This window comes from Ceratotherium simum, chromosome 4 (assembly GCF_057802395.1).
Source record: "Ceratotherium simum simum isolate JZ-2026a chromosome 4, ASM5780239v1, whole genome shotgun sequence".
NCBI classification, from domain to species: Eukaryota; Metazoa; Chordata; class Mammalia; order Perissodactyla; family Rhinocerotidae; genus Ceratotherium; species Ceratotherium simum.
The window spans coordinates 72,254,401-72,267,815 of record NC_141903.1 but is presented as its reverse complement, the minus strand read 5'-3'; the positions used below and the strand labels follow the sequence as shown (position 1 = coordinate 72,267,815).

General features: G+C 36.9%; 1 protein-coding gene across 1 annotated transcript in view; it reads left to right on the top strand.

Annotated features, from left to right (window-relative positions):
• Nucleotides 1–13,415, top strand: part of ERAP2 (endoplasmic reticulum aminopeptidase 2) — a 49,519-nt gene that overhangs the window by 31,188 nt on the left and 4,916 nt on the right. The window contains exons 11-17 of the mRNA XM_087430005.1: nucleotides 407–582; nucleotides 2,772–2,851; nucleotides 3,845–4,028; nucleotides 7,868–8,024; nucleotides 8,512–8,696; nucleotides 11,390–11,551; nucleotides 12,062–12,202. Of these exons, the coding sequence (XP_087286131.1) occupies nucleotides 407–582; nucleotides 2,772–2,851; nucleotides 3,845–4,028; nucleotides 7,868–8,024; nucleotides 8,512–8,696; nucleotides 11,390–11,551; nucleotides 12,062–12,202 (1,085 nt within the window). The remainder of the gene's footprint in view (nucleotides 1–406; nucleotides 583–2,771; nucleotides 2,852–3,844; nucleotides 4,029–7,867; nucleotides 8,025–8,511; nucleotides 8,697–11,389; nucleotides 11,552–12,061; nucleotides 12,203–13,415) is intronic.

The following is a 13,415-nucleotide window of genomic DNA, read 5'->3' as shown; positions in this document are numbered from 1 at the left end:
TATTGATATAATATTGTTCCTTTGATATATTAAAGCTTCCCTAAAGACAGACATTTCCCTTCTAAGCCACCCCCCTGGATTCCATCATTATTAAAACGGAGAGCTATTTTCTATTTTTTATTTTGAAAGGGAGCAGGAGGGAGGCTCCAGTCCTAAGCCCTTCCTCTTGGCTTTTCCTGCCCTGTGTTAACCCTCAGGCTCCCACATATCTCCCTCCTTCATTCAGGTAACTTGCAGAAAGCAGCCCTGGGTGGGCAGCCCCTGAACAATTCCCACACAGCTCTGCCTGAGTGCTCCCCTTGCCCTCCCCAAGCCTGGTTTCTGGCATCCAAGGAGGTCCAAATTTCTGATCTGTCTTCGGTTTATCTCCTCTGTCTTGAGTTACCACAGTCACTTGTCATTTCAGCTCGCCTTTCTGGAGGAAAACGCGGAGGTCAAAGAGATGATGACTACCTGGACTCTGCAGAAAGGCATCCCCCTTGTGGTGGTTCAACAAGAAGGGCGTTCACTCAGACTGCGACAGGAGCGCTTCCTGAGCGGGGTTTTCGAAGAGGAGCCTGAGTGGAGGGCCCTGCAGGAAAGGTGGCTGCTTTTCTTCTGTTGGACTAGTTATCTGAGTCTGCTCGTTATTTCATCAGCTTTCTTTCAGCTTCTCTGGTAACTTTGTGGGATGCTATTTCTACACAGAAATCAAAGGCCTAAACTAGCCTTGACAACAGATTTAAAGAGCTTCAGGTTGCCCAGACTGCAGGATTCAGCAGCAGTGTTCTTAGAAATTTCACGGCCACCTTTAGAATCTCAGCTCTGATGCAGAGAGTAGTCGGTTATATCTCCATTATAAAATACCCTGACTCTTTTCAATACTAGGTTTCTGGGCCCTAATAAATTGTGTGAATGGCCCATACCTGGGAAGTATTGTGACAGCTATACATCTTATCAGAAAAGAAAAGATATTCCCATGTGATAAATTAAATGCAAAAACCTCCTGTTTCCGTTTGTTTTTCAGTAATAGACTATAAATGTAATGTCCTAAAACATATGATGTTCTTAGTAATTATGAAAGCAAATCCAATTCACCAGTATGTCGTCTTGTTCACCAGCCTATCCTTAGGAAACTTGTTAAAGGCTTTGCTGAAATCAAGGAACACAACACTGTCTATATTTCTCTGTTCTATTAGCCCTATCAGCAAGATGAATGAGGTTAATTTAAAATGAAATAATCCGAGTGAATCTGTGTTGGCTCTTATGATTATTATTTCTTTTTCTAAGGAACTAGCTGTCTAATAACAATTCTAGAATTTTCCTGACAATCAGAAGCACATTCAAGGTCTCTAACACATAGAATTTACTGTTTTCCTTTTTGTTTCATCAGTTGCCTATTTCGAATCCAATAGCAACTCTTGCACAACTTCTCTAGGTACACATCCTTCCATTTTTCTCTATGTCCTTCTGAAGGCCGAATCTCAGAGAGCTTAGACCATTTGTAGCTTGACAACACAGCCTGAAATATTTAATGTTTGATCCATTATTGAGAAAGCAAGACTCATAATTTCGTAACTTATCAAAATGTCACCAGAGAGTTCAATGGTGTGGATGGCCCAGAATAATAAATGTCTACTATGATGATCTATATGGTTCCTCTATCTGAGACAGTATTACTATTATAGTATTACTATAGTAATAGTATTACTGCTATAAAATTACTGCCCTCTGATTCATGCCTATCCAAACTCGTGAAATGCTACTCTCCCTCTCTTTATTCCAGATATGTTTATCTGGAAGAATCCCTTTCCTTCCAGAGCAAAGATCATCCAGGAATCTCAATCCGTTAAGTCTTGGCAATATCTGTGTGTCTGTTTTTACCTTTTTGTGTAAATATTTCAATTGCTTTGTTAATTATCTATACTTTGTGGGTTAGCAGGTAGATTATCCCTTCTGACCCTTTACTAGATGGAGTCTGTGTATGTTTCTTTCATTGTTTTATATTTGTCTGAGGATTAATGGGCACATTCGCAGTTACTCTTCTTTCTGTTTTATACCTGTTGGTATTTTCAAGCATTTGACTTTACATGTGCAGGATTACTATAGCAAATATGGCTTGATGTGATAGAGGAAATGAATTCCAGAAGCTGCTAGAAAACTACTCAGAAGAAAATAGTCAATTTCTGTTATTTACCATAGTAGGGCCATTGAAAAGTAACTGAGCCCTTTTCCTCCAATCCATTCTGCTTTTCTGCTCTCTGAACTTGGCTGACCTGCAGATCCTAGACTGTGGCACACTGACCACTTACTCCAAGTCACTTAGCATTTGAAGGTCGGACATGGGTAGCTTTGTTGAACAAAAGGATAAATGGAAAATCACACCAAGTAAGATCTTTATCTCTTAAGGCTTTTCCTACAGCTTTGGTTGGATTATTTGAACTAATATCAGGCTGCCAAAGTTTTTGGAAATGTGAAAGGAAGATTGTATTTTTTTCCTCTTACTTAGAAGAAAGCATTAGCACAACTTGTGGTATGATATTTGGACAGCAAATGACACAGGTAATTGTGACAGAGTTCAACTAGGTATATATTGCTGCACCTTCATAATCATCGTGGAAGTATTTGTGCATACCCAAGGATCTGCTAGGCTTAGCCTATAAAACTTATAAGGCCATTGACAGTGTGAAGGCTGGGTGATTAGGTGCCTTTATAGCCTATCTGAGTCTGACAAGGTGAAAATTGAAACGGCCATTCATTTATTCTGTAACGGTCTTCATTTTCTAACATAGGTACCTTTGGCATATCCCACTGACCTACTCCACGAGTTCCTCTGATGCAATACACAGACACATTCTAAAATCAAAGACAGGTAAGGAACTAATTAGCCAAACAGGTATTTCAGTTCTGAAATTAAACATGTTCTGAGCTATTTGGAGGAAAGATATTGTAAATAAATCTAATAATAATGGATTTATGTATGGGGAAGTTCTCATCTATCCATATATTAGTTACCAAAAGAACCCTGTAGCTAGGAAGTCTCTTGTGCTTTTAGCATTTAGAGATAGGTTTTATTTATATCAAGAAATGATGGCCTCCTGGCATATGTCTTTTAATACCTATTATTCCAGCTCTTACGCCATGAGGCAAAAATGTATAGAGGAAAAAAGCATACTCTTTGGAATTGATTGGCCTTGGATTCAAATCCTCACTCTGTCACCTAATAAATGTGTGGCCTTAAGAAAATTTCTTAACTCTTCCTAAGCTTCAATTTTCTCATCTTAGTTTGAATGGCCTCACCGAGTTATTGAGATAATATGATAATGTTATTTTACCACCTAGTATAATATCTGTCATATTAAAAATACATAATATAATTTTAATTTCTCCTTTAAACTTTACTGAAATGTGAGAGTGTTTCCATCGTAATGTCATATTCAGCCTGAAGTCCTTATTTCACCCAAAATAAGGACTCGACAAATGGATCACCTATTTACATATACATATTTCAACCACCAGTAACTAAACCTTGACACAAGGCCACCAATAAATCATGCCAAATTCAAGTCATGCTCATCATCTGGCTCACTAGGCCCTTGCATGCCTCTTAGATTTGCAGAGACTGTTTTTGAGAACCAATTTAGCAGTTCTTTTCGTGTGAATTTTATTTGCTTATTAATTTAATAAGACTATCATTTCCAAAAGAAACCATCCAGTGGACTATGAAAATGAATATCATCATGACTCTTCCAAAACTTTGTTTTTCCATTGATTTATTAATAATAGTATGGAAACTAACATTTTTGGAGATGTTCCTGGTGTGTATGTTGATAATGAAATGCCCATGACAATTTCCTCCTCTTAGATACTCTGGATTTACCTGAAAAGACCAGTTGGGTGAAATTCAATGTGGACTCGAATGGCTACTACATGGTTCATTATGAGGGGCATGGATGGGACCAACTCATCACACAGCTGAATCGGAACCACACACTTCTCAGACCTAAGGACAGAACAGGTCTGATTCATGATGCGTTTCAGCTAGTAAGGTAATGCAAAATTTCATCTGATTTCACAGGAAATAACTGATCCATAACCTGATACTCTAGATTTCAAAATCAAATGTTCAATGTTGATCGTTCATATGATATGGATCTGAATGGAGGTCAAATACTGGCCACTAGGCCAAAGCCTACCCGCTGATGAGGTATTTTTACCCACACAGTGTTTAAAAATTTAATCCACATTTGAAAATGGGGAGAATTTTATATAAAAATCTTGACTTCTGGAGTCTCTTTAAAAATGAGAAGATTTGGCAACTGTGGGCCTTCGTTCCCACACGGCAGCCACAGAGGAGATTGCAGTGGGCAGATCCCACTTTCGGCCATGCCTGCACTCTCCCATGCACCACAGCTCCAAAGGGTGCACAGGAGTGGCCTGCTTCACTCAGAGTGGAGCCTTTAAGCATTTAAGCTTTTGACCACAGATTTAAAATTTGTTTACGCTAGTAGCTTGCTATTTCGCCAAATATCTATGTAATCTGCTGAACAAAAGAACAAATATAGTCTTAACCTTTACAATTTTAAATGAGTTGTTAGCCTAGGGCATAATCCATTCATTACTTTGCTCACATTGGAGAAATCAACATGAAATTGGTAGGGAAATGAAGGAAGAATTGGCTGCTTATGTTATGTCCTCTTCAGACTTTCCTGGAAAGACAAAGTGTTTTCTTTCCTTTCCCATTTAGTATCAACAGAATAATACGTAGAATAAATCAGGTCACAACATCGCCAATGGAAACAATATTGGGGTCAGGTGGACTATTATGCACTGTAAGCTTTTCCTATTCCGAGAATTACTGTAATGTACTCACTTTATTTAGTGTGACATATTATTTCCTTTCAGATGCCTATTTAGGTCAAATTGAGGGAAAGTAACCAGCAGGACATCTCTCAGGCAAAGCCTCTTTGTGCAACAGAATTCCCTAGTTAGAAAAGGGAGAGGTTTAAGAGCTTAATCCTCAGTCCCATAGGTCTCAGGAACATCGTGGTAGCATAGCACATCGGGGGCCAGGACTAGGAAAAACACCCTCCTACACCTGAGTGGATGCATGAGAAACTAGGTGAGAAGTAGGCTGTTGTTAATTGAAGGAAGTTTGCTCAAAGGAGAAACTCTGAGCAGATTGCAGAGAAGATAGATTAAAAATTTAAGACTAGGAAGAATGAAGAATATTGACAACTCAGCAAATGAAAGCCAATCTTTCAAGTAACTGTAAAGTCTTTTTTGCTGTTTCTAGCCTATAAATTTATGTAGTTTAAATTTAGCAGAAAGAACCCTACAGTTATTGATGTATCAGTGGAAAACCAATAATATTTTCTTCAAAAGGTGGACAGTTTAGTGAAGTTCATTAAGAGTACAAAATATTGGTTTAAAACAGGTGAATTCAAATACTACCTCTTCACTTATTGTTTGACTTTGGGCAAGTTATTCAACATTTTTAAGCCTAAATATTCTAGTCTTTAAAACTCCAGTTATAAATAATAATGTATATCATACAGGGTTGTTTTGAGGATTGCGTAAGATAATGAAGATAAAGTGCTAAGTGCAGAACTTGCTCAATAAATATCAGCTGTTAGCATTATTAGTATTATCTGGTATAAATTCTTTAAAAGATCATGTGTGTTGGATAGGAAGATGATGTGACACAGAAAAATGTACTTCAAATAATGTTAAGTCTGAATAAAGCAGAATATAAGTGTGTGTATTATATGTTTGCAGCTACATAGGAAAAAAGTAAGCTAAAGGTGGCGGGAAAAAAAAAAAACAGAAGGAAATATCCAAAGTGCTATTAGTGAATGTGTAGAGTAGTGAAATTATGTCTTTTTTCCCCTCTTCTCTAATTTCTGATTGTTTTGTAACTTGTTTATATTACTTTTATAATAAAAGTAATTGCATAAGGAAACAATTTAAAACTCTCATAATAGATCTAACTATTTTTACTTGTTACTCTCCCTCGGTAATAAATGTCTCTTCCTTCCCAGCTTTGTGAAATATCTATTTAAGAGTTAAAGGAAGTAATCAATGATCACATTTAGTTTGGAGACAAAATTTGACCCAGAAATGGATATTTAATTGGATTTTCATACTTATTAAATATAATTTAAAACTTAGATCTCATCTGAGTTGAGTGGAATTAAAATGACAGCTTTAATTTCCTTACGGAAAAACTATGTGTTTCTTTTAGTCTTATACCGTGAAAAGTTCCAAAGTGGTTCTGTAGGAATATGGTTTTATTTCACAAAGGTACCATTTAGCTAAACTGTATATAAACAAGCAGCTACAGGTTTTTCCTGTGGGCTAAAGTGTATGCTTATATATGTGTTCAGTCTTTAAGGTAAACAAACATTCTGATAACGTTTAGTGCATTGATCGTAGCGGAGAGCAGGTGGTAAGGAGCTGGATTTTTATTAAACAATTAATAACTGTATAAAAAGAAAAAGAGTCCCTTTTAAATGAATATTAAGACTGAATTTTTTTAAAGTAGGCATATATAAAAGTAAAGGTTTCTAATAGTAGCATTTGTTTCAGTGAGAAATAAATTAGCCTGGGCCAAAGAGAAAAACAGGGTTAATATAAAGTAATGTTTATGTGTTAAACATTCTTTTTTAAATCGTGACCCTAAAATATGATACCTAAGTTCTTCCCTTTGCTGCTCCTCCAAGTATCAAAGGTGCTGTATATTATGATACTAACATGTGAGAAGGAATAGTGATATTTCGTGGATTTGTGTTGTAAAAAATACAGCAGATCATAGAATCATAGAGTATATGGTCCAGCCCTCCGTCTCCAGATGGAAGTTTTGGAAAATTTTTCTAAGTCTGTTTTAAAGTCTGTTTTGTAAGTATGTCATTGTGATTGAAAAGAATAAAGTCATAATAGAAGTGGTTTTGTAGATTTCACTTCTTTCTAGTTTAAGTTCCCTCTTTTTAAATAAGGATTTAAAGTTTAAAAAACTCAAAGGAAGTAGGGCGTTTTGTTACTGAAAAATTCAACAGAGACATCCCTTGTCTGGAGTCTGTTTCTGTATCAGACTATTGTGCTTAATCTGGAAGTCTGATGCTGGCAAAAATGGGTTATAGACCCTGTGGGGACACAGGTCCTCTCAGAAACACATCAGAACCACTTTACAAAAGTGGCAATATCACGGTTTATTTCCTCTACAAAAGAGACCATTAACATTTTAGTCTTCAGAATAATAGTTTTCTTGTATGTTTTTCTTATGAAAATAAAATGTAGAGAAGACATGTAACTTTAAGATCTAAATAAATTCTAAAAAAAAAGATGGAAATACTTGTTTCATCTCACTCACAATAATTGCTGCTTCTCTGTTAGGTTCTAGGAGGGACATCCAAAAAAGAAAAGACATGGCTCCTGTCCTCACGGTTCCAAGTTCTCTTGGAGGAACAATTGAAAGCCACAAGTTAAACAATTAGAGAATGACATAATTTATAAAAACTGATCTTATTTGGTTTTAAATATTAATATTAGCTAATATTTATTTCAATTATAAAGCTCTTACTGTGTGATAGCCATTATTCTAGGTGCTTTACACGTATTAACTCATTTAATCCTTACAACAATCCCTAGAAGAAGTTACTATTATTTTCCCCAATGTATAGGGGAGGCAACTGAGACCCAGAGAGGCTAGGTAATTTACCCAAGATCACACAGCTAGTCAGTGGCAGAGCTAGGACTTAAACCAAATGGTCTGGCTATAATGAACTACTCCTGTTATTGCTTTCTATATCATACTTTTATATTTTATATTTTTTTATTATTAAGAACTGTAAGATATACACAAACCACCAACATTTGTTTTATACCTCAGTGCAGGAAGGTTGACCCTAGACAAAGCCCTCGACCTGACTCGCTATCTCCAACATGAAGCAAACATTCCTGCACTTCTCAAAGGTCTGGGATATTTAGAATTGTTTTACCACATGATGGACAGAAGGAATATTTCAGATGTCACTGAAAACCTCAAGGTTTGTATTACTTTCAGAAAATTCATTAAGTAAATACACAGTGTCTGGAGCATCAGCGAGACTTAGTCTGTTTGGTGTGAGCTCTTGGGGTTACATCTTCCAGAAGCTGAGGAAACCGGCTGATGGCACGGTCAACGCCACAGCACCTAGTGGTTGGGTGCCCCTCGTTCCTTACCATCACCATCCTAAGAGCTAGGTACCAGGATCAGGAGCAAAACATCCCTCCTAAGATGATTTTATCTTATATCAATTGATGTTCCCTCTCAGATAGGAAATTAAATCATTTTTTTAATGGAAAAACTAACTCTGTCTCTTAGGCATGGTAGGTGGAGGCCAGAAAAAGAGAAGAGGTATAAAGATAAGTAGTTCAGTGTTTTGGGAAAGATGCATGCAGACCATTTAGAGTTGGGCCATTTAGATGGGTGAGCAAGAGCTGGGTTAAGAACTAAGTGTAGCCTCTCTGTAAACCATCTTGTGCTTTCTGCAGGATTACATTCTCCGATATTTTAAGCCAGTAATTGACACCCAGAGCTGGAACGACGAGGGCTCTGTCTGGGACAGGACGCTTCGCTCGGATCTCTTGAAGCTGGCCTGTTACCTGAACCATGCTTCTTGCATCAGGAAGGCAACTGAACTCTTCTCTCAGTGGATGGAATCCGGTGGAAAATTAAAGTAGATCTAGACTTCTGTCCTATTCTTTGTTCCTTTCACTTTGATGTAAAAGTCTTTGATCATGCAAGACAGTAGATCTAAAGCCTTTTAGTGAGGATAGAAAAAAAATCATGCTGGGTTGCATACCCTTGTTTCATGCTCCCACATAGTAAGTGCTCAGTAGATTTTGTGGGAAGTGAGGTTTAGGTCCCTGTAGGGCAGAGCTAATAAACATTGGCATGGCAACAGAAAAATAGCCAGAGGGTGAAAGCAGGGGGATGCCCAATCTCCAAAAGTGATGCCTTTAAAGATAAAAAGCAACGTGAAATGTACATGCAATTAAAGCACAGGTGATCATTTGATGAAACTTGTCCCCCCCCCAAAAAAAAAGAGAGAGAGATGAGGGTGCTTTTTTCTTTTTTTAATGTGTTTACTTCCTTATTAACCAATACCGCAGACCAAGCCTTGGCCCAGAGTTTCACCTTTGATGGGAAATTGATGATTTGGTCCATCTAAAGGATGTATATGGTGGTAAAATTGATTCTGGTGGCTATTGTAATCAGGAAGATGCCCAGTGATCAAATGGATTATGTAGCAATTCACTTTAGCAGCTGCAACACATAGGTATTAACAGACCCCACGATCCTTTTAACGTAAGCCTTGATTTCTGTCCAATGCATGATTTTATATTGTTACTGTTAAAAGTGACTCTAGAGTTGGATGTGTTGAGAAATCAAATCTGTAAGTGAATTAAGGAAAATTCATTTTTTTAAATAGAAGAAAAAAATTCACAACTTTAATATCATGTAATGTGATTTTTTTGTGTGTGTGTGAGGAAGGTCAGCCCTGAGCTAACATCTGCCAATCCTCCTCTTTTTCCTGAGGAAGACTGGCCCTGGGCTAACATCCACACCCATCTTCCTCTACTTTATATGGGATGCCTCCACAGCATGGCTTTCCAAGCGGTGCATGGGTGTGCGCCCGGGATCCAAACTGGCGAACCCTGGGCCGCCGCAGCAGAGCGCGCGCACCTAACCGCTTGTGCCACCAGGCCGGCCCCTCATGTAATGTAATTTTTGTAGTGTAATGTAATGTAGTGTCAATTTTTCCTGTGCCAAATTGCTATCATAAGCTATCATCATTTCTCTCCACACAACTACATTTCAATGAGCTTTTTAAACTTTTTTTTAATTCTTCTTTAAAAAAAAAGAGTAATTCCAGTTTTCTTTTTTCTGGACTTTTGAGGTCTTTGGGATTTAAGCCTAAAATCAGTTTTAGAAAACAATATCTTTTAGCTCTATTTTTCTCTTCTTTTTGTTCGTATTTGAATGGGTTGTCTGAGCGAGGCTAAAATGTAAATATCCTGCTGTCCTATAACACAATGGAATGTTATTCTGTCTTGATGCTAACTAGCATCAAGCAACTGATTTACCTGCAGTAACCCATGTACAGTAGATAAGATAGTTCAACATGTTGAATAGAATGCTATGCCTATGAAAATATTCTGGGTAAAGCTCATTTATGCTTATAATCAAGAACACATAATTAAATATTGTAGGATTTTTTTCTAAACTTCAGGACCACTAGTATTAATCCTAATCAATAATTTTATTATATAGATTGATTACTTCATTCATTCATGAATTCAAAATATAATTCTTTGCATATTGCCTATGTGCCAGGCACTGCTGTAGGTGCTAAGGATAAAGTGGTGAACAAAACGACTATGTGTCCTACTTTCAAGGAGCTTACAATGTACTTGTTACCCAATCTTCATAAATCTGTACAGTAAAATAGCACAGGCATTAGAATCATAGGTTTAAATCTTGTCTCTAAAATGGCTAGTCACCTTGGTGCAAGTTTGTTAATCTTTCCGAGCTTTATTTCCACTTTTTAAAAGTTAGGATAATAACAATCTCACTGGGCAGCTTTGACAATTTAATAAGATGTACAGAGACTAGTACAATCCCTACCATATGGTCACTGCATGATATATGCAAGTTTTCTGCCCCATCCTCACATCTCTGTGTTGTGGTTTTTCCAAGCCGTCCATATGAGTATCTGTTATTATTGATCTAATGATATTTGGGATTAAAAATAATAGACTAAATTAGAATCAAAACTAGTTAATATCTTACAGGGCAACAAAAAACAAAAATCGTGGTGTCTTCAGTTGGAGAGAAAATATTATTGCATCTTACCAGTTGTACAGAATTGTAAAATGACTAAATTCTAATTACAATCCTCTATACCTGGAAAGTCAGATGGCCTTCAGACAGGCCTGTTAAAAAATACTCTTAATGTGACATTAAAGCAGCAACTAATCGTCTTTTTAAAAAAGAAAGTCATATAGCATCAACACAGATTATTTAATGATAGAATGCTACATAAACCAGTGCTTTTATAGTTCAGAAATCATCTCTTTTATTTATTAATTCTATCTACTTTCTATTTTCATCTCTGAGTAGGTTAAAATTTTTTGATTATTCTCCTTGCTAACATTTTATCACCAGTAGAAAAAAACCACAAATAATTTGCAAAGTAAAATTACATAAAATATTTCTATAAAAGGTTGGCAGAAAAAAACTTCAATGTGCTAGGTACTGGAAATAACTCAGGGATAATTCTGTTAAAGCAATTTAAAATAGTTATAAGAAAAAAAGAGGTTTTTTCTCATAGAACTTCTTTCTTCACTTTTGTGCTTAATATTCCAGTATCCCAACAGACGTTTTGAAGATTGTGTATTCAGTGGGTGCTCAGACAACAGCAGGATGGAACTACCTTTTAGAGCGATATGAACTGTCAGTGTCAGGTGCTGAAAAAAACAAAATTCTGTATGCATTGTCAACCAGCAAACATCAGGAAAAGTTAATGAAGTAAGTGCATCAACTTAACTAAATTGTTAAAAAATAAACTGACACAAATTCAGTGAATTCACAAAAATTTCAGCCACCAATTTCAAAGGCATAAAATAATTGAATCAGGATTTGAATTGCTTTGATTTTACTTCCAAAAAAATATATAATGACAAAATGCAAATAGTGAAAACAGATATTCTCTAGTTATTAATCATGTGATTGATATTAGACAAATGGCCATGTTTTACTTTCAGAACCTTGGAGGAAAATTATTGCAAAAATACATTCTTGCATATAAGATGCTAATCAAAGTTCTTTGGAATAATAAGGGAATAAAATTACTGCTAGAAAAAAGTAAAAGTTTAACTGGAACATTAAAAATGTTAGCCAGTAGAGAATTTATTACTGTTTAAATTATACTTTTATCATGCCTCTTTCTCTCCTATTCTTTTAATATATTGGTTGCCTGAGTTAATTTCCATTACAAAACACATACCATGAGACATCAACTGGTTTTTATTTCTTCAGATTAATTGAACTAGGAATGGAAGGAAAGGTTATCAAGACACAGGACTTGGCAGTTCTTCTTTATGCGATTGCCAGAAATCCAGAGGGGCAGCGATTAGCCTGGAATTTTGTAAGAGAAAATTGGACCCATCTCCTAAAAAAGTTGGTATTTATTTACATGTAATGTGTGTTCTTTCACCCAGATGTCTCAGTTGCCTAAAACCAAGTGTAATCAAGTGTTCCTCAAAGCATATAAATAATACCATTGTTACTCAAATGGTTCAATGAAGAATTGGTTTTGAAACTCACTATCCCAAATTACACTGTCTAGGTGTAGGGGAGAGGAATGAGAAGAAGGGAACAGCAAACAGATTTCTCTTGTTCAGCCCAGGCAAATAAGAATTACTGGGAGTAAGTATGAGTTGAGTTAAATCTGGTCATCAGCGCCGTCACTCCATCCCCTTCTGGCTCTCTCCCCAACCCAGAAAAGTCCAATGAAGCCATATATAGTGCATCAAACATATTGGGCTTGCTTTGTTAATGCAGTTTTGTTCTGGGGGAAAAACTTCAGGCATTTTGATGGGAGCTAATCCCCACTCCCAGTTCCCCTGTGGAGGTAGCACCATGGAGACCTTGGAGTAGCTGAAAGAAACCCAATCAGAAGTGTTTTGGGAGCCCCCCTCCAAAACTGGATTGGTTCTGAGTCTTTTCTGAGTTTCTGCTTCTTGGAGAACTAGAGCTCACTCCGCTATGCTTCTGGGCCTAAAATATCCCAGAAAAAAATCAATAATGATTAAATTTCACTGGAATGTACAGGATGGCATTGCTTTATCTCACAACAACCCCCTGCTAAGGTGCTCAGCCATTCCTCATCCAAATCCAAAATGTCCCTTATGAACCATGTGGAAAATATCCTGAGTCAGAGAGCCGCGCAATTGCTCTGTTCATCTTAGCATCAGGCAGCATTATCTGAGGTCAGTGATCCCCCGTTCCTCTTCCCTCTCATCTCTTAGCCATAAAGGATTCAGAATCCTCACAGACAGCTTTTGTGTAAACAAAAGCACATTTCCATCCCTCTCCCAGAACTTCAAGGAGTTGACATCTACATGAGACCAAACAGTTAGAATCTGCTTTTTTTAAAAAAATATATGTTTCCTTAAAGACCCTAACTGGAACCATTGGTTTCATCGTTTGCATGACTGTCAGTTCGCTCCAGAAATGATCAGACATTTTCCCGCAATGCTGTAGGTTTCCTTTTTAACTGGAAATTATCCTTCTTTCTGACCACATGCAGAGCCTAGACGTGGACCCATTTTCTGAGATGTATCCGTGCTCTGCTTTTCAGCGTGAATCCCTTTGACTTGTGGTACAAATT